The following is a 15,709-nucleotide window of genomic DNA, read 5'->3' as shown; positions in this document are numbered from 1 at the left end:
CACTCTCCCCCCCGTTCCTTTGTCCAACCTCCTCCTCCTCTTCCTCCGCTCTTCCCAGATCACACGGAAACTGTGGGGCTCCAGCAAGAGGCTGACTCAGATCTCCTCGGGCGAGACGGTGTACAACACCCAGCACGACAGCAACCAGCCCCACCCCAGCCCCCTTTAAAGCACGTCCCTCATTCCCATCTCAATCCATGTCTGTTCATCACTTGACTCCCTTCGGTTCCCCCATTACTTTCCCCCAGTTTTGAGGTGGTTCCTGCGTGTTTCGGGGTGTGCGCCCCGGCTTTGGACTGGCGCTGGCGCTGTGGTTCAAACGCAGAGGGAGAACACCACTGCTTCCCTCATCACCTCTACATCATTTAGAATTTTACAGATCAGTCAAACAGCTGTTCCCCTCATTTCTGTACGAGTGTGCGTGTAAAATATAGCTTCAGGTGCCCTTTTTTTGTCCCTGCTCTGGTCGGCCTGGGTGCAGACAGGTGGGTCAGTTGTGTTCGCCCAGATTCTCCATGTTTGCCTCCAAGCTGCCACCTGCAGCCCTATGCAGTAAGAAGGCTCCACCACTCGTAAGACCAAACTCTCTGCCTTTTCTATGAGTTTTTATAAACAAATGTGTGTTGCTTTAATCCTTTTTTTAATTGTGTGTCCTTTGTTGTTGTTTCTTGGTGAATGAATGCATGTGCTTGACACATTTATGGCATTTTAGTTAACTTTGAGATTCAGTCGTGATGCAGTGACGTTAAGTGGTTTTGTAGATTTTTGCGTGTGGACACGGCTGACTTGTTTTGTCTGAGGAGATAGTGTTTTATCTATCTTTAGTGTTTTAATTTTTACATATTGTTTTGTACTTAACTTTTAGTAAAACACTACATTCTCAAACACACGATTTATCGCAGCAGTGCAGTAAAAAAGCACCTCTGAAGTCACGTAAGACAGCTCCGTGCTTCATTGAATGTTCTTAAGTTACTTGAATCTGTTTATTTATAAGTAAGAGTAGCAATTATGATTAATCGCATATTGTCTGTTGAAGAATCCTGTGAGTGTTCAAACACTTGTAGAAGACGACGGAGAAATCCTCACGGGCTCCATGAGATGTCAGTGTTAACAGCAATACAGCTCCTTCCTTTATGTCCCACAGACAGGCCTCTATTTCCAGTCTTCCTGCACCTTAACCGGGACAGTCGGTGTCCTCTACCCTCCTCCTTCCCCCCTCTGACTGCCTTGATCTCTCATCTTTGCCCCCAAGCCATCCTCATTCATTATTTTCTCATCTCACCTGTACATCATGACTGATTTCAGAGGAGTTTTTCCTCTGATGGAGCGTCAAAAACGGTTAAAATGCCTTGTTTTGGTTGCTTTGGAGATTTGTGTGCATGTGTGTGTGTGTGTGAGAAAGGACATGTCTGTGATATGTGAGTTTATTTTGTATTGCCAAATTCTCAATATCATGGTGTTTTTTCCTCTGAAGGTGATTTAGTTTTTATTTAACTGTGCAGAGACCAATCTGTGTCCTTCTTTAAATGATTTCTGTGAAAGGTGCATCGATTCTTTTTTTCCTTCATTCATCCACGTTTGTTTTTAGGACAAAAGACCACTGTTTGAGTCGCTCCCCGACTGCAACAGAGTGCCTTTATCCCAGAGTGGCGTTCACATAGAGCGAGATTTCTCACATTACCGAAGCTTATCGTCCACAAAATCAACCGAAAGCAGCATTCCACACGTTAAACCTTCACCGTGTCAGTGGGAACCAAGATTATAGGACTTTAAAGAAAAATCTAAAATGACTATTTTGTGTCTTGGCTGCATTCTCTGTGACTGTCACCAAAATGGATGTGTGTATATCTATGATTATTTATGAATACAGTATATAATGTACAGCATGATTTTTATTTCATCGTCTTTGAAATTGTACTTTTGCACTTTCCAGGTACTAAATTGTAACAAATTGTTTAAACTTTGCCCCCTAATCTGTACAAACTGCTTTGTATACACAAGTGGAAAATGATCATTAAAGTCTTGTTTAAATTTAGAGAAGATTTGCTTTTTTTGTCTGTTTGAGGTATTTTACGGTATTAATCAGTGATGCATGAGAAAAACACAGATATGTGCCATAAGTTTTATTTAAGGAGACAGAAGCAGATGGTGCGGTAAGTAGCCCAAACTAATGAAAACGGTGTTGTTGGTGGGCCTGTCTCATGTTGTGTTTCTCTGTGGTTTTCATCCAGTGATGGGATACGAGCAGATGGACGCTCTCTTCAGTTCACAGTCGGCCACAGTCCACCAGCTCTTATCTGGAAAACGGGGTAGGGACAGATTTATTTACGACACATCGATGAATTCCTGAAAGCAAGTTCGCTGTACATGTCAAAGACTTTCCATGATGTAAACTGCCTGGGATTCATAAACCTCTGATTAGCCGAGATTTTATGATACGTGGCTATCAAACGGCGCGTCTCATCTGAGACGAGAGTGTGAGTTTGGCAGGAAATAATGTGGAGATGAAGTTAAACGGCTCAGGTATTGATGAGATCCTTGCTTTTACACATTCAAACGGCTATTTTTAGTCAACAACCACTGGCAAAAAATATGAAATCATCACTCTTGGAGGAAGCTGTTTTATGCTAAATGTATAGGGGAGCTGTAATGAGGTGTCTGCTTCTCTAAAACAATTTTTAACATGCAAGTTAGTCTGTAGGTAAAAGAAGGTGCAGACAGAGCTCAATGAGCTGCTACAGCTGGCTGATTGACATGAAACGTGGCCCCAACAACAGAGCTGTCAGTGGAAACCACGGGAAGGGTTATAAAACTCCTTCAAAAGGTCATTCAGCTCAGAGTCTGATGTTCTCAGTCAGCTGTGATTAAGATTTGGAGCAAAGAACAAATAAAATTGGAAGATTGAAAGTTTAGTCAAAGAGTTCTGAGAGAAAATTCAAACTAAAGTGTCAATGAAACAAATTAAATGGACAGAAAGAGGAGATGATGTTTGAGAGCAAACTGTAAGAAGCCTGAAAGAGGAAATGGGATTTCCATCCAAGACGAATCAACTCAACGACATGGACGGAAAACAAATTAATTACAACCATTTTATTCTTTACTTCATTATTTTTTTTATTATTCGTCTTTATAAAGCCATGTTCAGCGGTTAAAAAACGGTTATTTTCTTCTCTCTTTTCCTACAAACGAAAACTGCTGGAAGAACATCCTCTAAGAGCGATACTTTGATGTTTTTTGCCAGGAGTTGTGTCATTTTTTTCAGCCTATTTTTCATCCAGTTACACACAGATGAATTCACGAGGGCCAAAGACCACCACTCTACCTGAGCCACCTGTTTCTCTGTTTTTATATGATAACGGTCTGAATGTCCAGTGAGAAAAAGCTGATAGAAAGTAGTCATTTGTGTGTACTCCTCACCGATCTTGAACATCTGCACACAGGCAGGTTTGTCAGCGTTAACGAGGGTTTGACCCGGCATCCAGTCGCTGTAACTCCACTCTGACCCGTCAGTCCATGAGGCCTGCTGGTTCTGAGGTGCGCAGCACACATTCAGCATGTCACAAGCGAGCTCTTTCAAGGGAAAATACTCTTTCAAGTTGTCAGTACGTAACCGTAGACGGTGGAAGAGGAAGTTTCATGTTCAGATATTTCAATTAAAGTAGAAATATCCGGTAGGATCTATTAGAACCAACTTAGATCTTCCACTGAGCCTCTAAAAGTCAAACACCATTTATATTCAGGCCTCTCTCAGTGACAGGACAAGTACTATGCAACATTTTTAAATCAAAGTTCAAAGGTCAATGTTGTACCAAGGTAAGAATAGCACCATCTGTGCTGTTGATAACATATCTGATTAAACTCTCCTTGGCCTCCTTTGGATGCCGCAGTACAGGGACGGTACGCTTATATCACAGTCACCAAGTCCTTGTCTAAAAGTAGTGATTTTAGACAGTTTTTTATCCTCCTGATAGTGTTATATTGTTCAAGACTGACTTTATAACAAGTTTTTGGGTAAAGAGAGCGACAGAGGTTCATATTTTCAAGCCGCCTCCTCCTATAAATGAAATGAAAGGAAGTTGACTCTAAAAGTAACTTGCCTTGACTTTGCCTCCCAACCAAGTCAACACTGGGTTGCTCTGGCCGCCCTTGGTCACCAGGGAAACCAGGCGGGAATGCAGATCGCCACTGGTTACAGATGCAAGCTCAGCCTTTGGAGCAAGGGCTCTACATAAGTCCTACAGGACGACAAAAAACACAGACATGAAGAGCCAGAAATTAAATTCAGTTTATAAAAGTGGAACAAAATGAAAAAGATGGGGCAGAATCGCCTTATGTGTTGCTGATAGTCTAACCTGGGCGTCTTGGAAGGCCAGCGGTGTGCGGATGAATTCATAGCAGTGTTCACTGATAATGTCCCCAGTACAGGTCACTATCTGTGCTGGGACTTTGCCATTTGAAGGTTCGGTTCCCTGTCTATAGTTCAGTGGGATCTCAGGAAATGGTTCTGTTCCCTGTTTGAAATCATCTCGGAAAGAAATGAAAGGTTCTGTTCCCTGTTTGAAATCATCTCGGATAGACAAGAAAGGTTCTGTTCCCTGTTTGAAACCATCTCGGATAGACAAGAAAGGTTCTGTTCCCTGTTTGAAACCATCTCGGATGGAAATGAAAGGTTCTGTTCCCTGTTTGAAACCATCTCGGATGGAAATGAAAGGTTCTGTTCCCTGTTTGAAACCATCTCGGATGGAAATGAAAGGTTCTGTTCCCTGTTTGAAACCATCTCGGATAGAAATGAATGGTTCTGTTCCCTGTTTGAAACCATCTCGGATGGAAATGAAAGGTTCTGTTCCCTGTTTGAAACCATCTCGGATAGAAATGAAAGGTTCTGTTCCCTGTTTGAAACCATCTCGGATGGAAATGAAAGGTTCTGTTCCCTGTTTGAAACCATCTCGGATAGACGAGAAAGGTTCTGTTCCCTGTTTGAAACCATCTCGGATAGAAATGAATGGTTCTGTTCCCTGTTTGAAACCATCTCGGATAGACGAGAAAGGTTCTGTTCCCTGTTTGAAACCATCTCGGATAGACGAGAAAGGTTCTGTTCCCTGTTTGAAACCATCTCGGATAGACGAGAAAGGTTCTGTTCCCTGTTTGAAACCATCTCGGATAGACAAGAAAGGTTCTGTTCCCTGTTTGAAACCATCTCGGATGGAAATGAATGGTTCTGTTCCCTGTTTGAAACCATCTAGAATTTTATGGAAAGGTTCTGTTCCCTGTTTGAAACCATCTAGAATTTTATGGAAAGGTTCTGTTCCCTGTCTGTAACCATCGGGGACATCAGGAACAGAGGCTTCCTCGACTCGAACCCAACCTCCTCCATTTCTCTGAGCTGGAACGTCCTCAGGAACTGGAAGACAGAACCACTTTAGGTTAGAAAGGTTCTTTCATGTGTTGTGATACGCTGCTTAGTACATGGAGGAATAGACTAGAATAGACTCGATTTAGAAGCTACTGTCCTTAAGAAAGTTATAAAGGATCACTCTATTGGATCATGGATTAAAAGGATCTGCGTCAAATCTCATTTCGATCCATCCAGTTGTTTTTAAATAACAAAAAATGTCAAGCAGCTTGTGGTCCTTCGACACCAGATTACTGAACCGAGTGAGAACACATGTTAGCTTTAATATCGTGGCACCTGTTGGCAGTGGAAGACGTGTTTAAATGGGATTTGCGGGGTTTGGTGGCACTCACCCACTCTCCTGTCCATCTCACTCACGTCTTCCTTCACCAGGCCTGTATTGAGGTCAACTAGGAATCTCCTGGAAGGCTCAGTACCCTGCTTGAAGCTGTCAGGAATAGTTTCCTGGTGTCCCGTTTCCTGTCGGAAGCCATCAGGGAGCTCGAAGGTTGAAGCTGACCTCGGTCTCGGGGCTCCGATTGGGAGAGCTTGGAGGCCTGTGATGGGTGGCAGTCACGCAAATTTAGACTTAGTGTAAAAGGTGCAATGTGGCCCTAAAGAAACGCAGCATTTTTAAGGCTGTATGCACACCAACATGAGTATTTTGATAGATAGATATTTGACTTGCGACGCCATGTTGTGCTCGTTATCTCTTTGTTTTAAAAGTTAAAGTACGCCTCAATAACGCTGGTGCGAACCGTGCTAACAGCACTTTTTACCCCTTTAAACATAGCTGTACAGTTACGAGCCGACTGCTGTGGAGCAGAGGCGTCGGAGAGCGTTGTGAAGTGCGCTGCTCCTTAGAAATAACACAATATTGCTGGTTTTGGACTAGAACAGGGGTCGGCAGAGCCATTTGGACCCGTTTCCCACAGAAAAGAAAACACCAGGAGTCACAAAACGCTTTTCTAAAATGAAGATAACCCCGGATATATCGGGTTTTTTACCTTTTATACTATGTATAAATAAACTATCGGGTGCTCCATTTGTGAAGTCAAGGAACTGCTACAGAGAAAAAGACGTTTTATTTTGCAGCCACTTAAACATTTTGAACGCCGGCTTGAGGGTTACTTTCAAAATAAGATAATCAACGACTATTATGACATAAAAAGCCGAACTTGAATTATCCACCTGCAGCGAATGTGACGCATATTTTAATCTTAATCTTCACGTTGAGAATTGCATTTAAAAAACTAACCAACTACAATGAAATGAATTCAAATTAAATACTCATACTGTAAAATAAATAAATGATATGAAACTTCCGGGTTTTTTTCTGAAATGCATTTGTTTTGTTGTCGTTTGTCACCTGTTCTGATATAAAATCAAACGCTGACAGATGGTTTATCAGAAGCTAACGGCCGAGTCAGACTAATATTTAGGCTTTTCTTTAACACTGTAATAAATCAGTAACGGTCAAAGTCGATTTGTTTTTACTGCCATCAGAAAGGTCAATTGCTCTAATCTCATTAGTATTTGCCACAGTCAACAGTTGCGTTGCTATGGCAACAGATCACAAAGTCTAAATGATTTAGGACGTAAAAAAAATCGGCTTGAATCGTCTCTAACAGAATTAATTTCTTTACAAGGAGCAACCCCACAATAACTAGTCTGTAGCACAGTGTTATCTTCATTAAAGCGTTTGGTTTTTTTTAGTTTACACTGAGATTAGTCGTTAGATTCAGTCCTGATTACAAGGAAAATCTGTTTCCTGATCTAATCCAAACCTCAAACAACTGGTGTTGCCTTTAAAGAAAAGAACCAGAGCGGAGAATCGCATCGTGTGCAAATTGAATCATCCAGTGAGTCTGATGCCAGTAACGAGCTGTTGCTGCTATGCTCAGATGAAGCAGAGATCTCACCTGACACGGCCAGGAACAGCAGCACAAACTGGAACATCCTGTAAATGTCGAAGACACACAGCAACTGACTTTTAATGCTCCAACAAAGCAATTTATCACTCGTTTGTTGGTCTCTCCTCGCTGTACTCGTGTTGCTTACCTGAGGCTTCGGTGATGGATGATGCCAGCGCAGAAAGGAAGGTTGACCCAGTAATATATCTCTGCCATGGTCATAAACCCAATGCGATTACCATAAGAAAGATTATTGGTTAATCTGTGCCTCCAACAGCCTGAAGATTACTGATATTTCATGAACTTTGCCCCCACATTTCACCTGATAAAGGGTTGAACGCAATGCTTTTGTACAGTAATTGCAGCTAATAAAGTGCAGGCTGCTAACCGCTGACAGTTCTCCCTTACGCACCTTTTTTTTCACAGTCGTTGTCTGAGTTTTGGAAATATGGAAAAGGTGAATGGCACTTGGTTTAATTGAGGGAAGCTCAATCAATATTTGTGACCGTGGTCAGAGAGTGGAGATTACAACAGATGTGAGCGTGACTCTGGAGGCCGCTAAAGGTTGTTTTGGCAATAACAAACCTATCTCACAGGTCACTCAGATGTATACCTTGTTAGACTTAAATATATGAGAGTGGCTTTGGTTCCTTTATTGAAAATAAAACACACGGCCGCACTTTAGTAGTTTTGAAACAAAACAAAAAAAAAATGGTCACTTCCACTCTGTAATGCTAAAGATGAAGGAAGAGAATCCTTCCCCGAGTCTTTTTGATGAATGTACTTCTATCTCTGGCTCCACCTGCTGTATGTACATGAACAGAAACGCTGCTGGTGGAGATTCAAAACATGAAATTATAGATTTTCAGGCATGTGTTGCCACACATTCACCCCACTCCTGGCACGAGCTCATCTTCTAGCAAATCGTGTCCTGATTTTAAACAGTTCAAAAGTTCAAGGTTACTGCTGATATCTGACGTATTTTTCTCTGTGAACCCTGAGGCGGACAGATGACAGCGAGGGTCCAAAATACTGGAAGCTTTGACTTGACTTGAGCAACCCTCTCACTTTTTAAGCAATTAATTATGCGAGGAGGTGTTTACGTCACTGAAAATTAGCAATAATGTGACACAAACTCCTCTCTGTCGGCAGGTGTGGTAATTCAAAACGAGGGTGAATACTATCACACTGCTTGGCAAATTTACGCACTCACGCACGCGGACAGGCACGGGGCGTTTTGGTTCGCCGCATCAAGTTAGCGAACGTTAGCTAACACGCAACAGGAAATTATTTGGATTTGCTTTCAAAATAAGAGCAAAATTAAATTATTTTTGTTAACATAGAGAAAGTTAATGCACCGATTGTGTTTGCATCCCCCCTTAATATAAAGAATGCGTTGAATTTGGCTAAATTCAGTGTGTAAAACCATGAATACGCAACATTTAGTTTGTTAAAGCTTTTATTTTGGCGACGTAGCAGGAAGTTGTGCTACGTCAGCTCTGCTTTCTTTGCAGCTAAATAACAGTTGAGACTTCTCGCGAATTGACCGTATAATCCTCGGCTGTGTGGTTGTAATTGATAGTGTCAGTTTACGTTGTGTTGTAAGTAGCCCATTCGGTCCACTGTTCGATCAATTGATTGATTAAGAATTGGGGCCACGAGCAGCTGTCGTTTGTAACACGTTACGCAATGAAGGCGACAGTGACAGAGTGACTTCTCCAGGCTAAAACAAGCTAGCCCAGCTAGCCTGCTCAGTGTGCTAAGTCAAACAACTTTGGGGTGTCATTCGGTTGAGGAGCAGGAGAGCAGCGAAAGTCCGAGCCACTCGTCTTCCAGTGTAGCACATCTCCATATTTTCTCACTCTGCTTTTTATTAGCTTATTGTCTTTTAGTGGAAATGGCGTTGGTAACAGCGTTAAGACGAGTCGCTTTCGTTAGTTTACGAGAATATTCGCGCAGGACGGCGGCGGTATCTTCGGGAGCCTGGCTGAATGAGCAGAGGAGCTTTACCACGGGAACACAACCACTCAGGTATGTCATTTTACGGGAAAATACAATAATACGGAGCTAAAAGTGAGCTCAAGCCCAGTCCAGTCAACGGAGGAATAATTTAACATGACATTTCTTATCAGCTCTGTCCAGGTAAAACAGGACTGAGGAAGTGTTCCTCATGTCTCCTCACAGCTTCCTCCTTCAGGATCAGTTATGTATCTTTATCTTATATAACACTCAAATAAAGCTTCAAACAAAGCGGCTTTTATACACATATAGATATATACTGCGTTTAATACAACTTCAAAAGTTTTTCCAACAAACTTTTGAGTTTTTTCCAACAAAACTTTTGAGTTAGAATTGAAAACTTATCTCTTATTTTAATTATTATCGCTCCCCTCAGAGGAGCTGCATCTCATCTCCTCAAGGACAAAGTGCTCCATCTTCCCGTGCAGGTACAAGGCTTTGGCCACAGCTGGACTTCCCAGGGCCAAACAGCTTGTTGAGTTGCATAATGACCGCTGACATGCAGCTCAGGTTGAAGGTTTTGGTTTTCAAGCTGGCCTCAAACTGGTTGACACTGTTCATGTGTGTTTGTGTCAGACCGGTGTATCTGCCTCTGACCCTCCCTGTGTTTTAACCTTTTGAATTAATCATGACTTCTACTCAGAGTGAACTTTTAAGGTCAGTCAGTGTGTTAAGGGGGTAAAGAATGGAGCTGATGACTGATGGCTCTTTCCTTAAAGCGGATTACTTTGAGACTACCAGAAGGTCAACGAGTTTATTGTGTCAGACCAGGGTTCTCTCAGGTTTTCAGAGGGTGTCAAGGAAATTAACAAAGGAGATTACTTAACGGGATTAGTGTATTCTTGAATCCACTTTGTGATAAGGGCATTAATTTACTGACGGGAGGTTTCTTTGGTCTGTTTACATTCACAGGCCAGATTAAGCAACAGTAACACAACTTTGTAAGAGTCTTGTTGTCCTTTCACGTGCTCTTAAAAATAACAGACTGGCCGAAAAGTTCATCAATCAGAAGTAAAAGCAGCTACAGAGTGAGTGAAAGGATGATAATGTGGCAGTCGAACAGGATGCTGCTGTTTTTAACTGCAGAAATGGGATTTAAATCGACTAAAACTTGCTTATAATTGCAGAATTGAGGTAGTCTTATTATATGGCGTCAGTTTTTCTATGTTCTGGGTTGGATTAGCGTAGAAAAAGAAGGCAAGAATAAAGATTTATAGAAATAAGTAAGAAGCACAAGCAGAGTGTTACATTACAAAAACTCCTTTGCTAATTATTTACTTCAATGCTTTGTTTAATCCACACAAAACTCTGTTTTTACCGTAATTAAAGGAACAGAACGGGTGGAAAAAAAGCCACATAAAAATGTCTAAAGTTTGGGACCAGAGCAGAAAAAGCACCGTAGATTGTGTTTGTGGTGAAAGACTCAGCAGAAAGCTTCAGGTTACGCTTCTGGTCCAAAGTTACGGTTCATGTTGGCTTTTTAATCTAAATCGGGACTTTTTCATTCGTTCTTCTGTTTTTAAAGCAACGTGTGCTGATCATATTGGAGAAATTTCGCTTTTTAACGTGAAAGCATCACCAAAACAAACCAGAGATTTTTAATCGGCTGTAAAGTCGGTCCCTGCTGGTTAAGCTGCGTTTCTTTTAATTTAAACTTCATTTTTATTTGTCATATACGAGCAAATTCACAATTGGTCTGCTGTTTCTATTTATGATTTAAGAGTAAATGTTTGGGGTCAAACATACCTGCATGTTGCAGAGTTAAACACGAGTGATACACAAAGATAATCGTAAAAAATAACATGATTTTTACTGCATGGCAGGTTCACAAACATCTTTTGGAAGCCTCAAGGCAGAGGTTATTTCTCCAGCCACATCTTGCATGTTGGAGAATCGGGTTTTAACCATTTAACTGCGATTCGTTTAAGGGCAGCGATCAGTAAAATGTGTAAAAGGTGTTTTTTTTTCCTCTTCCAGTTATGTGATTTGATATTTTATGCTGGGGCATTTTGGGACATCTTGGGTCTTTTTTAAACTTGTCTGAAACACTTTATCGGGAGCTTCAAAGATCTCGTCCCAAACTGTTCTCGGTTTAGGACAAAGTATGTGGGTGAGGTTTAATAGTTAGTGTCTCAGCTTTGATCTGAATGCCAGAACTACAACTAACGACTATTTTAATAGTCGACTTGTCGCCGACTATTGAAACGATTCGTCGACTAATCGGATAATTATTTTTTTTTCTTAAATTTAGTATGAAGTTGCGTTAGTTATGTGGTAATAAACACAAGAAAGATGGACACTTCAATGAAAAATCCATCTTTTATTCAACTTTGCTGCTGATTCATGCAAAAAGTAAATAAAAATGGCTCCTTTCATGCATTTAATTTAAAGATATTTCTCAGGCGTAACGTTAAAGCTCTCTTTTAAAGCGAAAAAACGCTTATAAAATGTACATCGAAACCAAAACGTATTGGCTTGAATGTTACTTGGCGAGTCAGACGTGCCGCGATACTTAAGGTCTGCTTTTTTTATTCGCTGCATCTAAAATGCTCCCAAACTTTAGAAGTTTTAGGAGCTAATGTGTTGGACGCTGGCGTTCCTGTGCACATTACCCCGAGACGCTACTGCGCATGTGCGACTCTCGGCAGAGATTGTAATTAAATGCGATGCCTCACTCTGTTGGACAAACAAGAACTCATTGTCGACTATTTCTATTATCGATTTTTGTCGAGGAATCGTTGCGGCTCTACTGAATACAAGGTCTCTGGTCCTAAAGAAGTTATCAGTAACCATGAATTAGAATTGGTTACTCGATGTGCTTCTGCACATATTTCCTCCGTCCGTGTTGCTGTTTATTTGTCTTTAATATGAAGAGTTTCGTTTGGATTCATCTGTAAAAACATTTAGTAAAAACGTGCTTTGACCACCTTTTAAAATCCCGAGTCCATCAGAGCGAGGACGAAACCATTTATAGAACCGATGTTAGTTAATGCTGAGATTGCTTTAGGCGGCTCTAAGTTATTTTTATTTATCTAGTCTGAGTTTAAGTTTAACTGGTTATTTCAGTCTTTTACGTCTGATTCAAACAGAGAAGCTTTATTAGGAATTCGGTTTCATGAAAATAAAGCAGCACAGACAGGATTCATCTTCATTTTACTGATTTATTCATTTAATTCTTATTCAATCACTCAGTAACACGATGGAAGAATAAACGATTACCTTATTAAACATGATGTTAAAGTCATATTTTAGTTATTTACGTTGGTTTCCTTGGATCAGAAGTTAAATTAATCTCCACCTTTCACACATTCGTACCAGTTGTAGTTGGAGCGTCAGTGCAGGAGAGTTATTAATTATTAATTATCAGCTGAGTTATTATTACATGAAGTTTTTCATCCAAAGTGAGTCAGCGGTGCGTTCACTGTCCTGCTCAGGAAAACAGAAACGTGAGACCTGAAAGACGACCAGTTCAGGTTCGTCGGATGTTTGGAAAAGCTGAACGTTTATTATCTGCAGAATAAAAATTAAATTAAATAAAACTTTTTTTTTTAGATATTTTTTTGTTATCAAAATGAGAAAAGAAATTTTTGCTTCTGATTGTTGTCTTTCTTTTTTGAATTATTTATTTTATTCATTAAATATCTTTCCTGCATTTCCTTTTGACTTTAATTAAATTTCTTTATTTCATTATTTTATTTAATTCTTTCACTATTTGTCTTTATTGTTTTGTTTCCTTTTTCTTTCTATCTTTATGTATTTATCTGAATAATTGGACTAAACATCCAAAGCTGTGTTGGAACTCCTTTGTTAATAAATCAGAATAATGATTTATGTCATAAATCTCTTTAATCAAACCAGTTTTTGCTGTTATCATCCTTTGATGGAGCATTTTAAGATCATCCTTTCAGCCCATCCAGGTTGGCACCTGTTGAACACACACGTGCACACTTATAGAGACACTTTGCAAGGATCTTTTTTGAGTGAGTGGGACTTGAACCACCAACCTTGTAGTTATTGGACAACCCACTCTAACCTCTGATCATTCAGGCTCTGAAAGTTCACATTAAAAGGAGGATTTAAACATTAAAGAGCAGCTTAAAATGTCTTTCCTGTGATCTGACTGATGTGGGCATCATCGCCCCCTAGTGGTCACAGCTGATCACTAGAGCCATTCAGTTTCTGTCGTCATTACTTCAGGTTTTTATCTGTCAGTCGGTCTAAAGCTGCGTGTTTGTGTGTTTCAGGTCAGACAATAAGGTGACGGTTAACTTCGTCAACCGAGATGGGGAGAAGATCACAGTGAAGGGCTCACCTGGCGACTCGCTGTTAGACGTCGTCATTAACGAGGACCTCGACTTTGACGGCTTTGGTATGTGAGCGAGCAGCACAGAGGGAGATTCACAGGTCTGGACCTGCTGTCTGTGTGTGTGAGGCTTAGCCGAACTTATAAAAGTGTGTGTGCACCGCAGGAGCGTGTGAGGGAACGCTGGCGTGCTCCACATGTCACCTCATCTTCGATGAGGACGTGTACAAGCAGCTGGGGCCGGTCACGGACGAGGAGATGGACATGCTGGACTTAGCCTACGGGCTCACAGACACGTAAGGAACCGCCTTCATATGTAAAAGCAGCTCTTTGTCAGGGTTTGGAAGCTTGATGTAGATTTACGTGATGAAAAACAACCAGATTAACTCGTCTTTTATTAGAAAATGCTGATATACCCGGAACTTTATCCATGTGGACGTCGGGCTGCTGCGATTAGCGACTCGTCACGATTAGCCGACTATTAAAATCAGCGTAGTTTTTCTCCCCCAAACTGGGAGCGTTTAAAAAAGACTAAAGACAAATGTGTGCAATGCAATATCTGTAAGGCAGCACAACGATGCACGAGCACCTTTATTATTAAAGTTAGAAATCGAGGGGCCAACATTGGCTTCATTTAGTGGACAGATCCCTCTTTAAAGTACGAGCAAGCATCAAGACTTTGAGCTACATTTAATCATCAGCACCCTAATTTCTGGTAAAATGTGTCTGTAGATGCTAATTGCTAATGCTAATTGATGCTAATTGAATGAAGGTATTTTTGTTGTTTACCTTGAAGTTTTCATTGTCTTTTAACGTTGGTTTTCTGGAGTCTTGTACAAAAAGCTCTCTTCATGAATTTAGGCGTGATCAGTTTATTTTAAATTAAACAAGCAAATCGCCTGCGTTGTTCATAAAAGTGGGCAGGCAGCCAAGCTAAAGCCTGTTCTGACACCAGACTTTGAAAAGATGATTCCTGCCTTTATGTTGGGGTTAGTCGGGTTCGCTTTCACGCCTTTTCTCTCCGTCTGCTGGTCACCTGACCGTGGGATCGGGCCCAAACTGTGGCTCGAGTCTCCTTTGTCTTTCCTTATTTTGGTCTGCGTTTCATCTAAATGTGAAGCTTTGGGCCGACTCTGAGCTGTTCCTCTCTCACCGCCTCAGATCTCGTCTCGGTTGTCAGATCTGCCTGACGAAGTCTCTGGACGGCGTGGTCGCCAGGGTCCCGGAGAGCGTCGCCGACATCCGGCAAAGCAAAGATGGCTCCTCTTGAGCCGGAGCCCAGCGGCTCAGAAACATGGATGTAGACGGTGTGGGTGTGCCCGGTCAGACGTGTGCACGGTGGTAGGTGGAGCTCCTGCCGGTGCTGCTGTGGGCTCCCACAGAACTGTCCTCCTTTTTTATAAAAGCAAGACTTTGCTGTCAGCAGCAGTTATCAAAGCCTTGTCACCATAGCGTAGAATCATAAAGTATTTATGAGTTATAAACTAATGATTTCATATAATCTTGTTTGAATCACTGTTGTTGAATCAAGGCTTAATACATCAATCGTGACATTTTAACAGATGATTCCCTTGTCTGAATATAAATTGCTCATATCTGCTGAAGCTAAAGCAGCAACCAGGCCTTAAAGATGATTCTGATCCGAAATGTCCCCCAAGATATATTTTTATTGAACAAAACATGTATTCAAATCCTCAATGTAACCATGTTGTCATGTGATTGTACATAGCGACAGCACACCTGTGTATAGAGTAAGAAATAAAGTAAAAATTCACCTTTCTAATGGCGTTTAGACCTTAAATGTGTTCCAAACAGAAGGACCAATCGACTGGAGGAGGTTTTATTTCTTTAATGCAAATGCCAAAGCTCGATGTGGCGTGCGGTACACGGCGAGGACGCACCAGGCCTATTTCAGAGGTTAAAGCTGCGTTAAATATAAAGCAGGCGATTAATTCAAATCAACACGGGCTCCTGTGAGAACTGCACTGTTGGCAACAAATACAAAGTAAGGATGATGGCCGGAAAAAGAACGGCTACGTCCAACAGGAAGTGATGGTTCTGAGTAAAAACTACATTCATTAA

The 15,709-nt window shown here is 41.2% G+C and overlaps 3 protein-coding genes across 4 annotated transcripts in view; 2 read left to right on the top strand and 1 right to left on the bottom strand.

Moving 5' to 3' along the window:
- Nucleotides 1-997, top strand: part of nbeal1 (neurobeachin-like 1) — a 41,597-nt gene extending 40,600 nt beyond the window's left edge. For both annotated transcript variants that reach the window (XM_072372413.1, XM_072372339.1), the window contains one exon: nt 59-997. In XM_072372413.1, the coding sequence (XP_072228514.1) occupies nt 59-169 (111 nt within the window). In that variant the 3' untranslated portion in view covers nt 170-997. The remainder of the gene's footprint in view (nt 1-58) is intronic.
- Nucleotides 998-2,108: 1,111 nt separating this feature from the next.
- LOC140277457 (uncharacterized) lies at nt 2,109-7,356 on the bottom strand. The gene is made up of 6 exons (XM_072372529.1): nt 7,315-7,356; nt 5,746-5,949; nt 4,353-5,401; nt 4,098-4,235; nt 3,418-3,529; nt 2,109-2,297 (listed from the first exon to the last, which is right to left on the bottom strand). The coding sequence occupies exons 1-6, from the start codon at nt 7,349-7,351 to the stop codon at nt 2,224-2,226; spliced, it is 1,614 nt and encodes a 537-aa protein (XP_072228630.1). The 5' UTR covers nt 7,352-7,356; the 3' UTR covers nt 2,109-2,223.
- A 1,460-nt stretch (nt 7,357-8,816) lies between these two features.
- LOC140277235 (adrenodoxin-like) lies at nt 8,817-15,639 on the top strand. The gene is made up of 4 exons (XM_072372228.1): nt 8,817-9,336; nt 13,569-13,693; nt 13,794-13,923; nt 14,789-15,639. The coding sequence occupies exons 1-4, from the start codon at nt 9,203-9,205 to the stop codon at nt 14,895-14,897; spliced, it is 498 nt and encodes a 165-aa protein (XP_072228329.1). The 5' UTR covers nt 8,817-9,202; the 3' UTR covers nt 14,898-15,639.
- The last annotated feature ends 70 nt before the right edge of the window (nt 15,640-15,709 follow it).

This window comes from Leuresthes tenuis, unplaced genomic scaffold, assembly GCF_036924035.1.
Source record: "Leuresthes tenuis unplaced genomic scaffold, fLeuTen1.0.hap1 SCAF_1, whole genome shotgun sequence".
Classification (NCBI taxonomy): Eukaryota; Metazoa; Chordata; class Actinopteri; order Atheriniformes; family Atherinopsidae; genus Leuresthes; species Leuresthes tenuis.
Note: the sequence above shows the minus strand (reverse complement) of the source record. Positions and strands in the feature narration are given on the sequence as shown.